Source organism: Aureococcus anophagefferens (genome assembly GCF_000186865.1).
Source record: "Aureococcus anophagefferens unplaced genomic scaffold AURANscaffold_3, whole genome shotgun sequence".
Classification (NCBI taxonomy): Eukaryota; class Pelagophyceae; order Pelagomonadales; family Pelagomonadaceae; genus Aureococcus; species Aureococcus anophagefferens.
The window spans coordinates 1831656-1848879 of record NW_008705563.1 but is presented as its reverse complement, the minus strand read 5'-3'; the positions used below and the strand labels follow the sequence as shown (position 1 = coordinate 1848879).

At 73.7% G+C, this 17224-nt stretch overlaps 6 protein-coding genes across 6 annotated transcripts; 3 read left to right on the top strand and 3 right to left on the bottom strand.

Moving 5' to 3' along the window:
- Window positions 1-1614: 1614 nt before the first annotated feature.
- Window positions 1615-3057, bottom strand: AURANDRAFT_61780 (hypothetical protein; the record flags this gene model as incomplete). The annotated part of the gene is made up of 1 exon (XM_009035499.1): window positions 1615-3057. One exon carries the CDS (start codon window positions 3055-3057, stop codon window positions 1615-1617), a length of 1443 nt encoding a protein of 480 aa, XP_009033747.1.
- Window positions 3058-5032: 1975 nt separating this feature from the next.
- On the bottom strand, window positions 5033-6166 carry AURANDRAFT_61779 (hypothetical protein; the record flags this gene model as incomplete). Its single annotated transcript, XM_009035498.1, has 1 exon — window positions 5033-6166. One exon carries the CDS (start codon window positions 6164-6166, stop codon window positions 5033-5035), a length of 1134 nt encoding a protein of 377 aa, XP_009033746.1.
- A 2333-nt stretch (window positions 6167-8499) lies between these two features.
- Window positions 8500-9090, top strand: AURANDRAFT_20953 (hypothetical protein; the record flags this gene model as incomplete). The annotated part of the gene is made up of 2 exons (XM_009035696.1): window positions 8500-8796; window positions 8902-9090. 2 exons carry the CDS (start codon window positions 8500-8502, stop codon window positions 9088-9090), a joined length of 486 nt encoding a protein of 161 aa, XP_009033944.1.
- A 23-nt stretch (window positions 9091-9113) lies between these two features.
- Window positions 9114-9860, bottom strand: AURANDRAFT_20802 (hypothetical protein; the record flags this gene model as incomplete). The annotated part of the gene is made up of 1 exon (XM_009035497.1): window positions 9114-9860. The coding sequence occupies one exon, from the start codon at window positions 9858-9860 to the stop codon at window positions 9114-9116; it is 747 nt and encodes a 248-aa protein (XP_009033745.1).
- A 415-nt stretch (window positions 9861-10275) lies between these two features.
- AURANDRAFT_21551 (hypothetical protein) lies at window positions 10276-12003 on the top strand (the record flags this gene model as incomplete). The annotated part of the gene is made up of 1 exon (XM_009035697.1): window positions 10276-12003. The coding sequence occupies one exon, from the start codon at window positions 10276-10278 to the stop codon at window positions 12001-12003; it is 1728 nt and encodes a 575-aa protein (XP_009033945.1).
- Window positions 12004-14082: 2079 nt separating this feature from the next.
- Window positions 14083-14853, top strand: AURANDRAFT_20811 (hypothetical protein; the record flags this gene model as incomplete). The annotated part of the gene is made up of 1 exon (XM_009035698.1): window positions 14083-14853. A coding segment is annotated over one exon (771 nt), but the record flags the coding sequence as incomplete, so codon positions are not given.
- Window positions 14854-17224: the final 2371 nt, after the last annotated feature.

The window sequence follows — 17224 nt, the reverse complement described above, 5'->3', positions numbered from 1 at the left end:
CCTCCGCAAGGCGCACGGGGCGGGCGGCGAGCCCGGCTCGGCNCACGCGACGCCCCACGCGAGCCCCGGCGCGCGGACGCTCGCGGACTCCTAAGATCCGCGCGGCTCGCCGCTGTTAAAATCGATGGCTTATGTACATGCAAGTTTGGCCCGGGCGTCGAAGTTGCCCTGGGACGGGGATAGGGACGAAGAGCCTGGGGAGTCTCGAAGCGGGTCTGAACTAGGCGCGGAATTGGCGAGATTGGCGGGATTGGCGACGACGACCGCGAGTCTGGAGTCAAAGTCGAGCGGGAATTGGCGGACGGGATAGGAAAAAGAGCCCGGGGAGTCGATGGACACGAACGAGCGCGGCGCCGCCGGCGGTGGCCGCTACGTCGGGGAGGCAAGCTCCGTCGGCCGGTCGGCCTCTTCTTCCTCGATGAGGATCTCCGACAGGACCGCGCGATCCGCGTCGGTCGTCTGCTCTGTCCCGCCCTCCTTCTGGGGCGTCGAGGTCGGCGGCGCGACTTGAGCCGCCGGGCGGCCGAGGCTCTTCGAGGCGGTGCGCGCGGCCTCGTCGGGATCGACCTCACAGGTCTCGACGAGGATCGTGTAAATTGTCGCGATGAGGACGAGGGTGCCGCAGAGCAGCATGCACGCGGAGAAGATGGGGCCTTTGAACATGTCCCCCGGCGCGCCGGCCTGCTCGTCCATGTCCTTGATGAAGAGCATGAGCGACGCGATGAAGACGAGGATGATCTGCAGGTTGCCCACGTTCGCGAGTGAGTCGTCGGCGTCGGCGACGTAGGGACGACGCTGCGCGAAGACCTGCTGCGCCAGCACCGCGATGAAGAGGCCGATCGCTATCTGGGAGCCCGACGCGGGGTAGAGGAAGATGAGCAATCCGGTGAGCGCGAGCTTGCGGACGCACTCGAAGACGACGAACTGGTAGCAGCGCGGCTCGTACCTGCGTCCGGCGCCGTCGGACCGCGAAGCGAGCGGGAGAGACGCGGGCGACCGCGCTCTTCGAAGAGAAAGCAGAGGTGGTGGATCGACTCGTCGGCGTCGCGCAGCGCGAGCTTTCGCGCTTGGACGTTGGCGTTCTCCGTGATTTCGACGTCCGGATTGATCCGCTTGCGGTATCGGAAGAGCTGGAGCCAGTACCTGCGTCCGGCGCCGTCGGGTCGCGCAGAGAGCGGGAGAGACGCGGGCGACCGTGCAGCGCGGGGATGCCAATCGGGTACACGAACATCATGATGAGAGCGTACGCCGACCAAGCGCCCTTGTAGCTCGACGACGTGCACGAGATGTCGAAATCGGCCTCGAGGACCTTCAGGGTCTCCGTGGAGCCGTCGGCGAGGCCCTCGTCGAAGGAGACGCAGTTGTAAAAGCGCAACACAGTCGCCGACACGGACCTACCAAGTGCGTCGGTAACGATTTTTCTTCCTTTTCGCGGTGAAAAGCTCTCGAAATCGTCGCGGCCGCAGGACGCCGACACGCGCGGGAAGACGACGAACGTGAGCAGCAGGAACCATCCGAAGGTCTGCGTGCGAACCTCGCGAGCGTGTTTCGTGCACGCGGCGACGGCCGCCCCGATCGCGAAGATGAGCAGCGCGAGGAGCATCGGCAGGATGGTCATGGCGAGGAGCTTGTCGAAGAAAGAGAAGGGCCGAAGACAGGACAAAATGAACCGACGTCGATGCCGTCGAAGGGGTTCGCGGTGCCGGTGACGGCCGCGTAGCTCGGCGACGCCGCGGACCCGACGTTCTCGTAGTAGTAGATGCCACCGTCGTACTCGCCCACGACGAGGTCAAGGTCGCCGTCGCCGTCGAGGTCGGCGAAAGCGGGCGCGCTGTTAGCCCAAAAATACATGCCGTCGAAGGGGTTCGCGGTGCCGGTGACGGCCGCGTAGGTCGGCGACGTCGCGTTCCCGACGTTCTCGTAGTAGTAGAGGGCCCCAGGGGGGCCGCCGTATCCGTCCCCCACGACGAGGTCGAGGTCGCCGTCGCCGTCGAGGTCGGCGAGCGCGGGCGCGATGTCAGAAATGCCGACATCATACGTCGAGGTGCCGACATCAATCCCTTCGAAGGGGTTCGCGGTGCCGGTCTTCTCCGTAAGAGAGAGATAGGGCCACTCTGAGGACCTGGCGGCTGTGTAGCTCGGCGACGCCGCGGATCCGACGTTCTCGTAGTAGAAGAGGCCGTAGAACCGATCGCCGACGACGAGGTCGAGGTCGCCGTCGCCGTCGAGGTCGGCGAGCGCGGGCGTGCTGCGTTCGCGGTTACCGACGTCGATGCCGTCGAAGGGGTTCGCGGTGCCGGTGACGGCCGCGTAGCTCGGCGACGCCGCGGACCCGACGTTCTCGTAGTAGTAGAGGGCGCCGAACCCTTCGCCCACGACGAGGTCGAGGTCGCCGTCGCCGTCGACGTCGGCGAGCGCGGGCGCGCTGCGCCCGTAGTTACCACCGACTTTGATGCCGTCGAAGGGGCTCGCGGTGCCGGTCCTGGCCGCGTAGGTCGGCGACGCCGCGGACCCGACGTTCTCGTAGTAGTAGAGGGCGCCCTCCTCTTCGCCCACGACGAGGTCGAGGTCGCCGTCGCCGTCGACGTCGGCGAACGCGGGCGCGCTGTGGAGACCGACGTCGATGCCGTCGAAGGGGCTCGCGGTGCCGGTGACGGCCTCGTAGCTCGGCGACGCCGCGGACCCGACGTTCTCGTAGTAGTAGAGGGTGCCGTACTTTTCGCCCACGACGAGGTCGAGGTCGCCGTCGCCGTCGAGGTCGACGAGCGCGGGCGCGCTGTCGCCACCGACGTCGATGCCGTCGAAGGGGCTGTCGACGATCACCTCAACCATGCTGTGATAGTTGCCCCAGCACATCGTCGTGTTGTGGAGCACGCAAAAAGCCGTGGAGTCGGCACTGGGTGCGAGGGCCAGCAGCAGGAAGCAGTACGTGATGAGAGACCCGATCGACAGAGAGCTGCAGTGGAATCCGTCCCGCGAGGCGCTCCTCCCGCCGGGCGCATGCGCGTGGTACTGCTGCTGCAGCAGCTGCCGCGAAGTCCCGCCGCGGCGCGCCATCGGTTGGGAAGATCTAGACAGAGGGGCAGCATCAAGTGTGGTTGAGGGCCAAGGTGAACATCAAGCTGCCCGGGCCCCGACACTGCAGTGCTGGTTGCGAGTTGCAGTCGATACTCTGCCATGTTGACGCTCGGCGTGACATCACTTGGTTGATCCTGGCCGCCTCGCCCAGGTTTGGGCACGCGATGCAGCGGTTCCAGGACTTGGCGCGGCGCTCGGTCTGTGGACCATGTCGCGCCTTGGGCCCGGCTGCGAGTCGCTCGGGAAAAACCATCGGTCGATGGGGAGCAACTTAGTTCGCGTCGGGGCAGCCCGTGGACGACGAGAACGGCGGTTAACGGTAGGGGGCGACCGACGAGGGGCTCGCATTAGTGCTGAGGTCCGAGCTGTCTGGCGGACTTTTGCATGCGCCCCCGGCATGCCCTGCCAGAGACCACCTTCGAATTTCCGCCAGACAGCTCGCCTCGTGCATTGCGCGGTGAGCACCGTGTCGCCCGCGGCGCCGCGCGCCTCTCGGAGCCGGTGAGGTAATCTCGATCAAATCGGCTCGAGTCGAAGAGCTGCCGCGAGGGCATCTGGTCGCCCCCATGACGAACGATTCCCGACGCTCTGTGACTCGAAGGGGACCGAAAATCGGGTCGGGGGAAGCTGCCGCGCCTCATTCCACCCCCTGAGGCTGCCCGTTTGCGTCGCCTCGCAATCGTCCGGATGTCGCGTCTTTTCATGTGCCTCACCCGCATGTTTGCGGACCTCAAAGCCACTGGGATCGTTTCACGTCGCTGCATATTCGAGGAGCGCGGGGCCCTCTAAGGTGGAGATTCCATCATCGGCCGCTGAAATACTCCTGCGGAGACACGGTCTCTAGCCCTCTAGAAGCTAGGATTTCTTCAAAGTTTGTCTTGGCTTGCAAAAGTTCAAGTGTGACGGGGTATCCACTGCAACTCGCAACCAGTGCGATGGGATGAGCTGCCCCGCATGCGCTGCTGCCTGCTCGGATCGGCGGCGCTGTGCTGCCTCGCCGGCTCCCGCGACGCGCGCGTCACGCGCCACGTCCGGCCCGGCGGCGCCGACGCTACGGTGGACCCGTGGCCCGGCCGCGCGGCGATCCCGTCGCCGTCGCCGGGCGGCGCGCCCTGCCGCTGGGTGAACGTGACCTACCCCGGCGTCCGAGAGTTTCGCCAGTGCGTCCGGCCCGCGGGCGCGGGCGACCTCATCTCCGACGTCGTCGCGCGCGACGGCCGCTGGAGGGAGTGCGACGCGCTCGTGCCGCTCTGGCGCGAGACCGCGGACGAGCCCGCGGGCCTCTTCGTCGACGTCGGCGCGAATATCGGCGCCTGCGCCCTGCCGCTGCTCCGGCTCGGCGCGCGGACGCTCGCCTTCGAGCCGCTCCGCGTGAACCTCGCGTACCTCACGCGGTCCGTGCTCGCGAACGGTCCCATGCGCTGGTTCCTGTCGCTCTACGCCGTCGCGCTGGGGAGCGCCGCGGGGGAGGTCGACGTCTTCAGCCAGCGGTCCAACCGCGGCAACTCCGTCGTCGGCCGCGCCTTCGACCGCGGCGACGCGCGGACGCGGCCGGCCTACGACGCGTACCGCGCGCGCGTCGCGACGCTCGACGACGTGCTCTGGCCCGCCGGCGCGCCGCCGCCGCCGCCGATCCGCCTCATGAAGGTCGACGTCCAGGGCTTCGAGCCGCGCGTCTTCGACGGCGCGGCGCGGCTCCTCGGCGCGGGGCTCGTGCGCGTCGTCAAGTTCGAGCTCGCGCCCGACTACCTCGCGGCGGTGAACGGCGGCGACGCCGCGGCGGGGCCCCGCATGCTCGCCGCGCTCGAGGCGCGCGGCTTCGTCCTCGAGTCCGCGGAGTCGGGCTGCGCGCGGTCCCGCGCGGCGAAGGCCGTCGTCTGCGACCGGGAGGTCGTCGCGCGGCTCAACCGGACGCGGGCCCGCCGTCCGAACCCGGGCCGCCCCTCGTAACAGCCTAAACCTCCTCGGCCGCGCTGAGCACCTCGCCGTCGCCCGCGCGGTCGATGTCCCACTGGCAGAGGCCGTCGCCGAGGATCGCGCCGGACTCCTGCGGGCAGCTGCAGGGCTCCAGGGCGAAGGGCGACAGCGCCATGTCGCCCATGTCGCCCATGCAGCCGCAGGCGCCGGCCACGTCGTCGTCGACGACGCGCGGCGGCGCCGGCCGCGGCGCCGCGGGCGCCGCGCGGAGGTCCAAGGGCGTCACGGGCTCGCGGAGGTCGACGAGGAGCTCCGCGGTCGACGTCGACGCGGCGGCGCCCGCGGCGGACGACGTCTGGATGCCCGCGGACGCGAAGGACCGCGGCGGCGGCGGCGGCGGCGGCGGCGGCGGCGGCGTCGCCGGCGGCGGCGGCACCTTCTCCGGCGAGTCGAAGGCCTCGGCGCGGGGCTGGTGGCCCGGCGAGACCGGCAGGCCCGGCGGGAGGCGCGAGGACCGGCGCCGGCTCTGCTCGCGGAACGCGGCGTCCCTCCCGTAGCCCATCGAGAACGTGAGCCGCGTGGGCCGCGGGCCGTGCTGGAGGCGGTAGACGAGCGTCGGGAAGGCCTCCATCTCGATGGGGATCAGCTTCTCGTTGTTGATGGCGACGAGCTCGTCGAGGGGCCGCACGAGGTCGTAGCACGCGCCGCCGAGCGTCGTCGAGTCGACGACGAGGCGCGACCGCGGGCTCTCGGGGAGCCTCGCGAGGACGAGCGAGAAGCCCAGCGTGTCGCCCTTGAAGACGACGGTGTAGAGGCGGCCGCCGGCGCCGAGGCGCCGGTGCTCGCGCGCGATGGCGAGGCCCACGGCGCGGTCGCGGTGCTCGCTCTCGCGCACGAGCACCTCGCTCACGGGCGTGAGCGCTCGCGGCCGCGCGGACGCGGCGACGAGCGCGCAGGGGTTCGACACGGGCTGCTGCGATCGGCGCTTGCGCAGCGTCTGGGGCGAGGCCCGCGCCTCGTGGTAGGCGTCGAAGGTGTAGAACTCCTCGTCGTCCTCGTCGCCCCCGGGCGCGTCGCGGGTCGGCGCTTTCTTCGGTTTCGTCTTCGGCGACCAGCCGCCGAAGAGCCAGGACCAGCGGCCGCTCGCGGGCGACGCGGGCTTGGCAGCCATCACGGACGGGCAGCCCCTGCTGCGACGCGACGCCTACGAGCGTGCTGCCCCAGCCTGTCCGGGGGATTCATCGTCGGGCGCGTGCTTCAATGAGCCTCCATTTATTCTCTGCACAATCCAAGTGCACCATCGGCACAGTTGGCGCGCAGGATGGCTCTCAAACTCGCGCCCTAGGCCAGCCCGCACGCGATGCGCGCCGCGGCGCTCGCGTGGTGCGCGCTGGTTTCCGCCGCGCGCGCCGCGGCGCCGCCGACCAACGGCACGCTCTGCCCGCAGTGCGCGGGGAAGCCGCGGGGCCACGCGTCGCGCGCCCTCGACGAGTTCGCCATGGGCGCCCTGGCGTCGCTCGTCTACCACGAGTCGTGGGCCAACGTGTCGCGGTCCTTCGCCGTGTCCGCCGCCGCCGCGGGCGGCGCGCTGCCCTGGCGCGTGCGCCTTCGGGAGCGCGCGCGGTGGCTCCGGTGCGTCGCGCGCCACGCGCGGGACCGCGCCGCGCCGCCCGGCGCGCACCCGTCGGCCAAGGTGCTGCGCCCGCGGTCGCCGGCCGCCGGCCGCGCGCCGTGCCCGGCGCCGGCGACACGGCGCTGGGCCCTCGAGTACGTCTTCCGGGACTGGCACGAGCCCGGCCCCGCGCGCACGAAGTGGCACGCGACGACGGCGCTCGTCGCGTCGTCGCCCGAGGGCCACGTCGCCGTGGCCTTCGCGGGCTCCGCCGACGCGCGCCACGCCGTGACGAACCTGCAGCTCCTCGCGAGGCACGGCGACGGCGAGGGGCGGACGCTCATCGGCATGCGGGGCGCGTTCGAGCGCGTGAGCCGCGGCGCGGTGCTCCGGCTCGGCGCCGGCGACGCGCCCGCCGTCGCCGCCATCGCGCGCGCCTGCGCCGGGCGCTGGACGGACGGCGCCGACGGCGCGCCGCCGGAGTGCCGGCCGTCGGGCGGCCTCGCGGCGCTCCTCGGCGCCGCCGTCGCCGCGGCGCTCGGCGCGGGCGCGCGCGCCTACGCGACGGGCCACTCCCTCGGTGGCGCCCTGGCGCTGCAGCTCGCCCTCGCGGCCCTCGACGCGGCGCCGCGGCGCGCGCGCCGCGTCGGCGTCTTCACGTTCGGCGAGCCGCCCTACGGCGACCGCGCGTTCTTCGCGTCGCGGCTCGCGCGCCACCCGCGGCTCCCGTCCATCTACGACCGGCGCGTCGCCGTCACGGACCGGTGCCGCACGGACGTCGTCCCGGACACGACGCGCCTCGCGGGCGGCGGCGGCCACTTCGCGGCGCCGCGCCACCTCTGCCGGACCGCCGACGCGCCGCGGAACGTGCTCAGCGCCCACTCCATGGTCGGCTACTACCGGGGCCTGCGGGACCACGCGGCCCGCGACTTCGCGCTCCGGTTCGCCTACGACGGGCCGGGCTTCTGGGGCTCGGACACGCCCGACGACCCGCTGCTCGTCGCCGCGGCGCGGAAGCGCGAGGCCGCGCGCCGCGACGCCGAGGCCGAGGCGGCGCGCCGCCGGCGGAACAACGACTTCGCGCGCCGGCCCCTCTTCCCCCGGGGCCGGCCGGGCGCGCGCGGCGCCGAGCCCGGCGGCGACGGCCGCGCGAGCGACGAGTTCTACACCGTGCTGTAAGCGGGGCCATCTACGTCGGACCGGGCGGGTCCCGCGCGGCCCGCGCCGCGAGCAGGGCCGCGGCGCGGCGCTCCGCGAGCGCGACGACGCGGTCGTCGCGCCGCTTCGCGGCGCGCGCGTCGCGCGCGGCGTCGGCGGCCGCGGCCTCCTGGGCCGTGCAGATGGCGCGCAGCTCCGCGAAGGCCGCGGAGAGCTGGTGGCTGCACTTGCGGAGCCGGCTCCGCGCGACCTCGTCGACGGTGGGCTGCCGGAAGATCGTCCCCTGGAGCACGTAGTAGCCGCCCTCGGCGTCGGCGACGCGCGCGCTCCGCCGCCGCTTCCGCGAGATGACGACGCAGCGCGGGTCCGCGCTCGGGCGCAGCTCGAACTCGACGCCCTCGCCGCGCGCGAAGAACGGGCTCCGCTCGAAGTAGTCGAGGGCGTTCTCCGGCCGCACGCCGCCGTTGTGCGCGAGCCACACGGGGTCGACGAAGCAGGTCGAGGACGTGACCTCGGGCTGCTGGGGAGGGGTCGACATGGAGGGAGCGGGTGAAGGCGCGGCGCGCCGGCGCGACGTCGAGGCGTGTGGGCTTGCCGGCAAGCGACGACGAGGCCTCGGGCGCGTCTTGGGAGCCCGAGGTTGAGGTTCAGCATCTCTTCACCATTGCCTCGAGCCGAAAAGCAGCCCGGGCCAATCATCAGCCATCGTCTCCGCCGCGCGCGGCCGACGCGCCATGGCCGACGCCGACGACATGTGCGACAAGTCGCAGCTGCCGCCCGTGCCCCAGGTCAAGGTCGTCACCCTCGTGAACAACTTCATCACCAACACGGTGTCGTTCCTCAACGTCTTCGCGACGTCCGCCGAGGAGAAGCTCTCCGGCGTCGCCCAGCGCATCTCGGGCGTGGAGCTCACGCTCGCGCTGCTGGAGGCGAAGCTCAACAGCGTCCCCGGCGTCGCCGACGTCGCGCCCGTCGCGCCGCGGGAGGCGCCCGCGGCCGCGGCCCCGGCGGAGCCGCCGTCGGACGCGCTCGTCGCCGCGCCGCCGGCCGCGCGCGCGACGTTCGACGACGACGACGACGACGGCGGCGGCGCCGCCGCCGCCGCCGCCGAGCCCGCGCCGGAGCCCGCGCCGGAGGACGACGGCCTCGTCGACGCCAAGGACCACCCGGATTACGCGAGCTTCTTCCGCCTCCAGCGGCTCGGCGTGCCCGAGCCGCAGATCCGCATGAAGATGGTCGCCGAGGGCGTCGACCCGGACGTCATCGCGGACCCGGAGCGGCGCGTGCCCGCGCCGCCGCCGGGCGGCGGCGACGACGAGGGCTAGCGTGGTTTTAAGCGCGCGCGGCCCTAGGTGATGACGAGCTCCGCGGCCGCGTGGCCGCAGCGCGCCTTGTGCGCGTCGAAGAGCGCGCGGAGCGCGGCGACGTAGGCCGCGTGGGCCGCGTCGACGTCCTTCTGCGTCGGGCAGCCGTCGGCGCAGGGGCAGGGCAGGGGCGCGCCGACGACGATGCGCACGGGCCGCCGGTGCGGCAGCAGGCCGACGGAGCCCGTGATGAGGGGGATCGCGACGCCGAGCGTCCTCACGAGCCACTTGCGGAAGCCGAGGAGGAACGCGTGGTGCTCGAAGAGGTCCGTGTCGCCGAAGGCGTACATGGGCACGAGCTCCGCGCCGTGCTCGAGCGCGATCTTCACGAAGCCCTTGCGCTTGCTGAGGTAGAGCACGTGCTCGCCGCGCCTCGTCAGGATCTGCTCGCGCTCGCCGCCCGGGTAGACGAGGATGGACTTGCGCGCGGCGAGGACCCGGCGGGCCGTCCGCTTCGACGCGTCGACGCAGTAGCTCCAGAGCCAGAGCTCGCGGATGATGGGCACGTAGAACGCGGCCGTCGCCGTGAGCACGCGGAAGTCGACGCCCGGGAACGCCGCGTTCCAGAGCGTGTCGATGTCAAAGCCGAAGGCGGCCCGGTTGAAGGCGAGGACGCCGTGGGGGTGCACGGCGAACACGTAGATCTTGCCGCCGTCGAGCTTCAGGTCCGCCGGCGTCTCGATGGTCACGGGGAACCAGCTGAAGAGCAGGCTCCAGAGCTTCGAGCGCATGAGGGCGGGCCAGGGCTTGCCGAGCTTGTACATGGCGCCGTCCCAGGTCGAGAGCCAGCCGAGCACGAGGATGAGCGCCACCTTCTTCGACGCGTCCCACCGCAGGCCGCCGCGCAGGGCGAGATACGGCGGCGTGAGCAGGCAGAGCGCCGGCCCGACGAGGTAGACCGCGTGGAAGACGACGACGACGAGCAGCGTGTGCAGCCGCGGGCCGATGCCGGCCGGCGGGGACGTGGCGCCGTACACGGCCATCGCCTCCGCCTTTTTGGGGGCTGCTTTGGCCATGCTTCCTGTCATCGACGGGTTCAACGACGGCGTCGGATGTCAACGTGCAGTACACCGCTTGTGAGTTAGCTCAGGCCCGCATGATGGCCAGCTCATCCAGGTAGCTCTCGTTGCAGCTCACGAGGCGCAAATGGCAGCTCTAGCCACCTCAGCCCCGCGCTGGCTCGCGTGCCTAGCTGTCTGCGCTGCGCTCCAGGCGCCGACGACCGGACGCGCACGAACCGCGAGCGTCCGCGCCGCGGCGCGCGACGGCACGAGCGACGTCGTCGTCGTCGGCAGCGGCATCGGCGGCCTGTCGGCGGCGGCGCTGCTGGCCAAGTACGGCTACAGCGTGACGGTCTGCGAGAGCCACGACCGCATCGGCGGCTGCGCCCACGGCTTCGAGCGGCGCACCGCGGCCGGGTCGTTCCACTTCGACAGCGGGCCGTCCCTCTTCTCGGGCTGCAGCGCGCCGTCGTCGAACCCGCTGCGCCAGGTGCTTGACGCCGTCGGCGAGACGCCCGAGTGGGCGTCCTACGACGAGTGGGTCATGTACCTGCCCGAGGGCGAGTTCCGCACGAGGAGCGGCGACCGCGCGGCCTTCGAGGCCGAGCTCCGGCGGCTCGGCGGCGCGTCCGCCGCCGCGGACTGGCGGCGGTTGCTCGCGGCGAACGAGGCGTTGGCCGAGGTCGTCGGCGGCGTGCCGCCCATCGCGCTCCGGGCAGACCCGGGCGCGGCGGCGACGGCGCTCGCGCCCTACGCGCCCAAGCTGGACCCCGCGCTCATGGCGCGCTTCGGGCTCGAGCTCCTCACCAAGGGCATCGACCCGTCCGGCCCGTTCTCCAGGGTCTTGGACGCCGCGAACGTCCCGCCGACGTCGCTCGTCTACCGCTGGTTCGACTTCCTCGCCTTCGCGCTGTCGGGCCTGCCCGTGACGGAGACGTCGGCCGCGGCCGTGAGCTTCATGATCAAGGAGTTCTTCGCCGACGGCGCGGTCATGGACGCGCCCCTCGGCGGCTCGCCGGCCATCGCCGACGCGCTGGCGCGGGCCGTGACGTCGCGCGGCGGCGAGGTGCTCACGCGGGCCCACGTCGACGAGTTCGTGATGGAGGACGGCGCGTGCGTCGGGTGCCGCTTGCGGGACGGGTCCGTGCGCCGCGCGCGCGAGGCCGTCGTCTCGAACGCGCCCGTCTGGCAGACGCTGAATCTGGTGCCCGCGGCCGCGCGGCCGCCGCGGCTCGAGGGCACGTGCCTCGACGCGGCGAACACGCCGATGACGGGGTCGTTCCTCCACCTGCACGTGGGCTTCGACGCGGCGGGGCTCCCGGAGGACCTCGGCGTGCACCACATCGTCGTCGCCGACTGGGACGAGCCCATCGACGCCCGGGACAACTGCGTCTTCGTCGCGATCCCGTCGACGCTCGACGGCGGCGCCGCGCCGGACGGGCATCACGTGCTCCACGCGTACCTGCCCGCGACGGAGCCCTACGCGGACTGGGCGGGCCTCGACCGCGCCTCCGCCGAGTACAAGGCGAAGAAGGAGGCGCGGGCCGAGGTGCTCTGGAAAGCCGTGGAGCGGTTCATCCCCGACATCCGGCGGCGCGCCGTCGTCTCGAGCGTCGGCACGCCGCTCACGCACGAGCGGTTCCTGCGGCGCGAGGGCGGCACCTTCGGCCCGGCCTTCAAGGCCGGCGACCGGGCCTTCCCGGGCCACAAAGCGCCCGTCGACGGCCTCTTCTGCTGCGGCGACTCCACGTTCCCGGGCATCGGCGTCCCCGCCGTCGCGGGCTCGGGCATCGCCGTCGCCCACGCGATCGCGCCCGTGGGGAAGCACCTCGCGCTCCTCTCGGAGATGCGCCGGGCCGGGACCCTCGCGTGAGCCTCGAGGGCCTAAAGCTCAAACACGAGTGTCAAACGAGGGAACCACGAACCCGCGAGCAGCTTCAAGGTGCCGCGACCGTTGTTGTTTCGTAAATCGATCCCTAACCCTAGGCGGCTCAAGCGGGCTGCCGAGCCCGCTTGGTAGAGGCAGCTTACCGACGGGCGTCCACGCCCGAGGGGGACGCGGCTCGGGGGCCGCGCCGACACGTGCGACCATGCTCATGAACGCCGACGACTTCGACGACTTCGACGGGCCGAGCTCCAAGGGCCGCGACGTGGGCTCGCGGCTCGACGGCCTCGACCTCGACGACCTCGACGGCGAGGCGGAGAGCAAGGCCAAGGAGCGGTCGAGCCGCGGGCGCCACAGCAGCCGGCCGTCGTCCGCCGCGGCCCGCAAGTCCGGGCGGAAGATGGCGCCGCCGACCATGGCGCCGCCCGACGACGCGCCCGCGCGACGACCGCGCCCCGGTCGCGCGCGCGCGCGCGCGCCGCGCCCCGACCCCCCCCCCCCCGCGCCCCCCGCAGCCCTCCTTCGGCGGCGGCGCCAAGGAGGACGACAGCGCCTTCGGGAGCGCCGGGGCGCTCGCCGAGTCGACGCAGTCGCGCGCGCGCGCGCTCGCGAAGCAGCGCGAGCTGCAGATGAAGCGGCGGCAGCAGGCCATGAACAGCGGGTCCATGATGCGCGGCGCGTCGGGCACCATGCCCAACGGCCAGTTCACGCCGGGCGTCGCCCAGTTCAGCGCGCCGCGGGCCATCGACGAGGACCCGTACGGGCCCTTCGGCGGCCGGGGCCGGCCCGCGGCGTCGCAGGACTCGTGGCGGAGCCCCTACGAGGCCTCCGGCCGCGACTTCGGCGCGGCGAGCGCGGGCCCCCTGAGCCCCGCGGCCCAGTTCGGCGAGCGCTTCGCGCCGCCGGCGCAGGCCGCGGCGAGCCCCGGCCGATTCGGCGACCGGACGAACGCGGACCGCGTCCGCGCGGCGGCCGAGGACCGCTTCGGCGACCGCGAGAAGCGGGGCGGGAACCGCTACGACGACCGCGACCGCTACGACGACCGCGACCGCCGCGGGGACCGCTCCGTCTACCGCGAGGACGGGAGCCGCTACGACCGCCAGATCGACGCGCGCGAGCCGCCGCAGGAGTCGCGGGGCCGCGACGCCGCGCCGCCGCCGGACGAGGACGCGTACCGGCCGCCGGACGGCTACGACGACCGCGAGCCGCGGCGCGCCAAGGACGACCCGCGGAGCCCGCCGCGCGACGACCGCGACCGCGGCGACCCGCGCGCGAATCGACCGCCGGTCCGGGACGTCCCGACCAAACTTTGAAATGCTCGAGCTCGGTCACATCGAAGTCGATTCGGCTGATTTTTGGACGGATCGATGGCTCTCGACGAGTTCTCGAAGCACGGTCGAAGAACTTGTGTCGAACCATTCGAATACGCGCACATTGAAGTCGAGTTGAAGATTTGAGTCGCGCGCAGGCGGCTACGCGCCGGACCGCGACGGCCGCGACCGCGACCGCGCGCCGGACCGGTCCTACGACCGGTCCTACGACCGGGCCTACGACGGCGACCGCGGCGACCGCCGCGGGTACGACGACCGCGCCTACGACGACCGCGACCGCCGCGACCGCGACCGCGCGCGGGCGCCGCGCGACGGCGACCGCGACCGCGCCTACGACGACCGCGACGACCGGCGCCGCGACCGCGACCGCGCCTACTACGACGACCGCGACCGCGACCGCGACCGCGGCTACGACGACCGCGACCGCGACCGGGCCTACGACCGCCGCGACGACGCGCGCGGCTACGACGACCGCGACGGCCGCCGCGGCGACCGCGACCGCGACGGCGGGCCCACCGCGCGCGGCTACCGCGACGACCGCGACCGGGGCTACGACGACTACGACCGCCGCGACCGCGACCGCGACCGCGACCGCGACCGCGACGACCGCCGCGCCGACGACCGCGACCGCGACTTCGACGACCGCTACGACGACCGGGCCCTCCAGGACGAGCCCGAGGCCGCGCCCGCGGCGCCCGCCGCGCCCGAGTTCGACGTCACGGCGCTGCCGCTCCACGACATGCGCCTCTTCCTCACGACGCCGACGCCGCGGCGCGCGGGCATCGTCCAGTGCTACATCAAGCGCAACCGGTCCGGGACGAACAAGCTCTTCCCGGAGTACTCCGTCTTCATGAAGGAGGGCGACCGCTTCATGATGTGCTCGAAGAAGCGGCCCAACAACAAGACCTCCAACTACCTCATCTCCATGGGCGAGAACGACCTCAAGCGCAACTCGCACAACTACATCGGCAAGCTCCGCGCGAACTTCGCGGGCACGGAGTTCCAGATCTTCGACGCGGGCTGGAACCCCAAGGGCTTCGAGCCGGACCTCGAGGAGGAGGGCGCGCAGATGCGCCACGAGCTCGGCGCCATCATCTACACGTCCAACGTCCTCGGCTCGCGGGGCCCGCGCAAGATGCAGGTGTCCATCCCCGCCGTCGACGAGGCCGCCGACGGCGCCGACAAGCCCCGCGGCATGGGCGACATCCTCTCGAAGATGAAGGCCCACGAGTACGGCGCGGGCACGTCCCTCGTCTACATGATCAATAAGCCGCCGCGCTGGAACGACCAGGTCGGCGCCTACGTCCTCAACTTCAACGGCCGCGTGACCATGGCCTCCGTCAAGAACTTCCAGCTCGTCCAGCCCGACGACCAGGACGCGATCCTCCTCCAGTTCGGCCGCGTCGGCAAGGACGAGTTCACCATGGACTTCCAGTGGCCCATGACGCCCTTCCAGGCCTTCGCGATCACGCTCTCGTCCTTCGACTCGAAGATCGCCTGCGACTAGGGCCCCCACCGCTTCCCCCTTTCCGCGACCCGCGCCGCGGCCCGGGCGCGGGCCGCCCGCGCGCGCGCGCGGCGCCGCCGCGCCGCCCGCCCCCTCCCCGTCTCCCCCCCCGCGGCGCGCGACCGCACTCGCCGCCGCCGAACTAACTTAACCGCCGCCCGCTAGCGGCGCGGCGGCAGGCGCGCGGCGGACGCGGTCGTCGCGTAGGGGCTCACGAAGCGGGCCTTGGCGGGCTTGGCGCCGGCGCGGGCCTTGCCCGGGCCCGACGGCGGCCGCCGGTCGTCGTCGTAGGCCGCGTCGTCGCGCGGCGCGTCGTCGTCCGCGGCCGGCGCGCGCGCCGCGCGCGCGGAGCCCGGGCGGCTCGGCCGGGCGTCGCCGTCGCCGGCGTGCGGCGCGGAGCGGTCGGCCTTGAGGAGCTGGAGCTTGCGGCGCGCGAACTCGACCTCGAGCTTCTCGTCGCGGACGCGCGCCGGCGCCGCGTCCGGCGGCGCGTCGCGCGCGTCGTTGCCGCCGTCGCGGAGCTCGTCGCGCTCGCGCTCGAGGCGCGCGTGCTCGCGGCGGATGGAGAGGAGCGCCGTCGCGGGGAAGTCGCCGGACTCGCGCCGGTGCGAGAGCTCGCGCGTCGCCGCGCGCTCCGCGGCCGCGACCTTGTCGAGGCGCTCGAGGGACGCGGCGAGCGCGCGGCGCGCGTTCCGCAGCACCTCCGGGTCGTCCCACTTGGCCCAGTCGACGGCGCCGCGGCGGTCCGCCGCGAGGCGCGCGGCCGCGCCGCCGTCGGCCGCCTCCGCGCGCCGCGCGCCGGGCGCGACGGCGCCGTCCCTGTCCGCGTCGCCGTCGTCCGCGGGGTCGCCCCACGCGCCGCCCCGCGGGTCGCCCGTCGCCGGCCGCCGCGACCCCGCCGTCGTCGGCCGCCGCGCGGGCGCGGGCCGCGCGCCGCCCGCGGCCGACGGCGGCTTCGCGGCCGCCTTCTTCGCGGCGCCGTGGCGCTCCGCGGACTCGTTCGCCGCGCGGCGGCAGAAGACGCGGACCGTGGCGCCGAGCTTGCCGTTGGCGAGCTCCGTGAGCAGGGGCGACGCGCCCTTGATCGCCGCGGCCTCGGCGTAGTCCGCCGCGGGCGCGCGCGCGCCCTGCTTCAACAATTGCGCGTGGATGAGCTTCACCTTGGCCGTCGCGGCGCGCGGCAGGAACCGCGCGGCGTCCGAGGGCTTGTTCGCGCGGGCCGCGGCCGCGTCGAGGTGGGCCTTGAGGGCCTGGTGCCACGCGCAGAGCGGCCGCGGCGCCTTCTTCTTCTTCTTCCGCCGCGCGCCGGGCGGGCTCGGCGCGTCGTCGGCGCGCGCCGGCGCGGGCGCGCGCGCGCAGACGCACGCGCGCCACTGGCAGACGTCGCCGAGGACGTCGTCGTCGCTCGACTCGTCGTCGGCCGCGGGCCGGCGCTTCGCGGGGGCCGGCGGGCACGCCGCGGGCGCGATCTTCGCGTCCGCGGGCTGGAAGAGCTTGGCCGCGGGCTCCGGCGGCGCGGCGGCGGCCGGCGCGGCGTCGTCGACGGTCCAGGCGACGAGCAGCGCCTCGCCGCTCGCGGGCCCGCCCGGCGACTTGTCGCCCGGCCGGGGCTCGGCCGGCGGCGCGATGCCGTGGGCCTTGGTGGCCAGCAGGCTGAAGAACTCGGGCCGGCCGTCGGGCGGCGCCGGGAAGACGTCGACGGCCGACGGGAGGACCGCGCGCCGCTCGTCGACGTCGACGCGCCGGAGGAACGCGTCCGCGTAGACGGCGACCGCGCGCGCCGAGAGGCGCCGCATGGCGCCCCGGCCGCCGCGGGGCGTGCCGAGGCCGTCGTTGCAGAGCGCGACGGGCGGCGCGACGTGGCAGTAGAGGTGGAGCGCGCCCCAGCGCGGCTCGCGCGCGCCGCCGGCCGCGGCGGCCGCGGCCGTGAGCGCGCGCTCGCGCGCCGTCGCGGGGAGGTGGCGCGCCTCGAGGAGGTGCGCGACGGACGCCGCGGCGAAGTGGAGGCCGTCGGCCGTCTCGACGACGGCCGGGTGGCTCGCGAGCGCGTCCGCGAGCGCGTCGACGGCCTCGCGCGCCGTCGTCGGCGCCGCGTCGCCCGCGGGCGCGCCGCGGCCGAGCGCCTTCCGCGCGCGCTCCGTCGCGTTGCGCCGGTGGTCGCCCCGCGACCGCGCGGCCGGCCGCGGCGCCGCGAGCGTCGGGTCCGACACGGCGCCCTTGGTGAGCGGGCCGTCGAGGTACGCGGCCGCGACGGCGGCGCCGAGGTCCTGCGCGACCTTGAGCCCCGGGCCGTCGGCGACGAGCGCCTCCGCGGGGCCGTTTCCCTCGGGCGCCGGGGGCGGCGCGCGCGCGTTCCAGTCGTCGGGCAGCA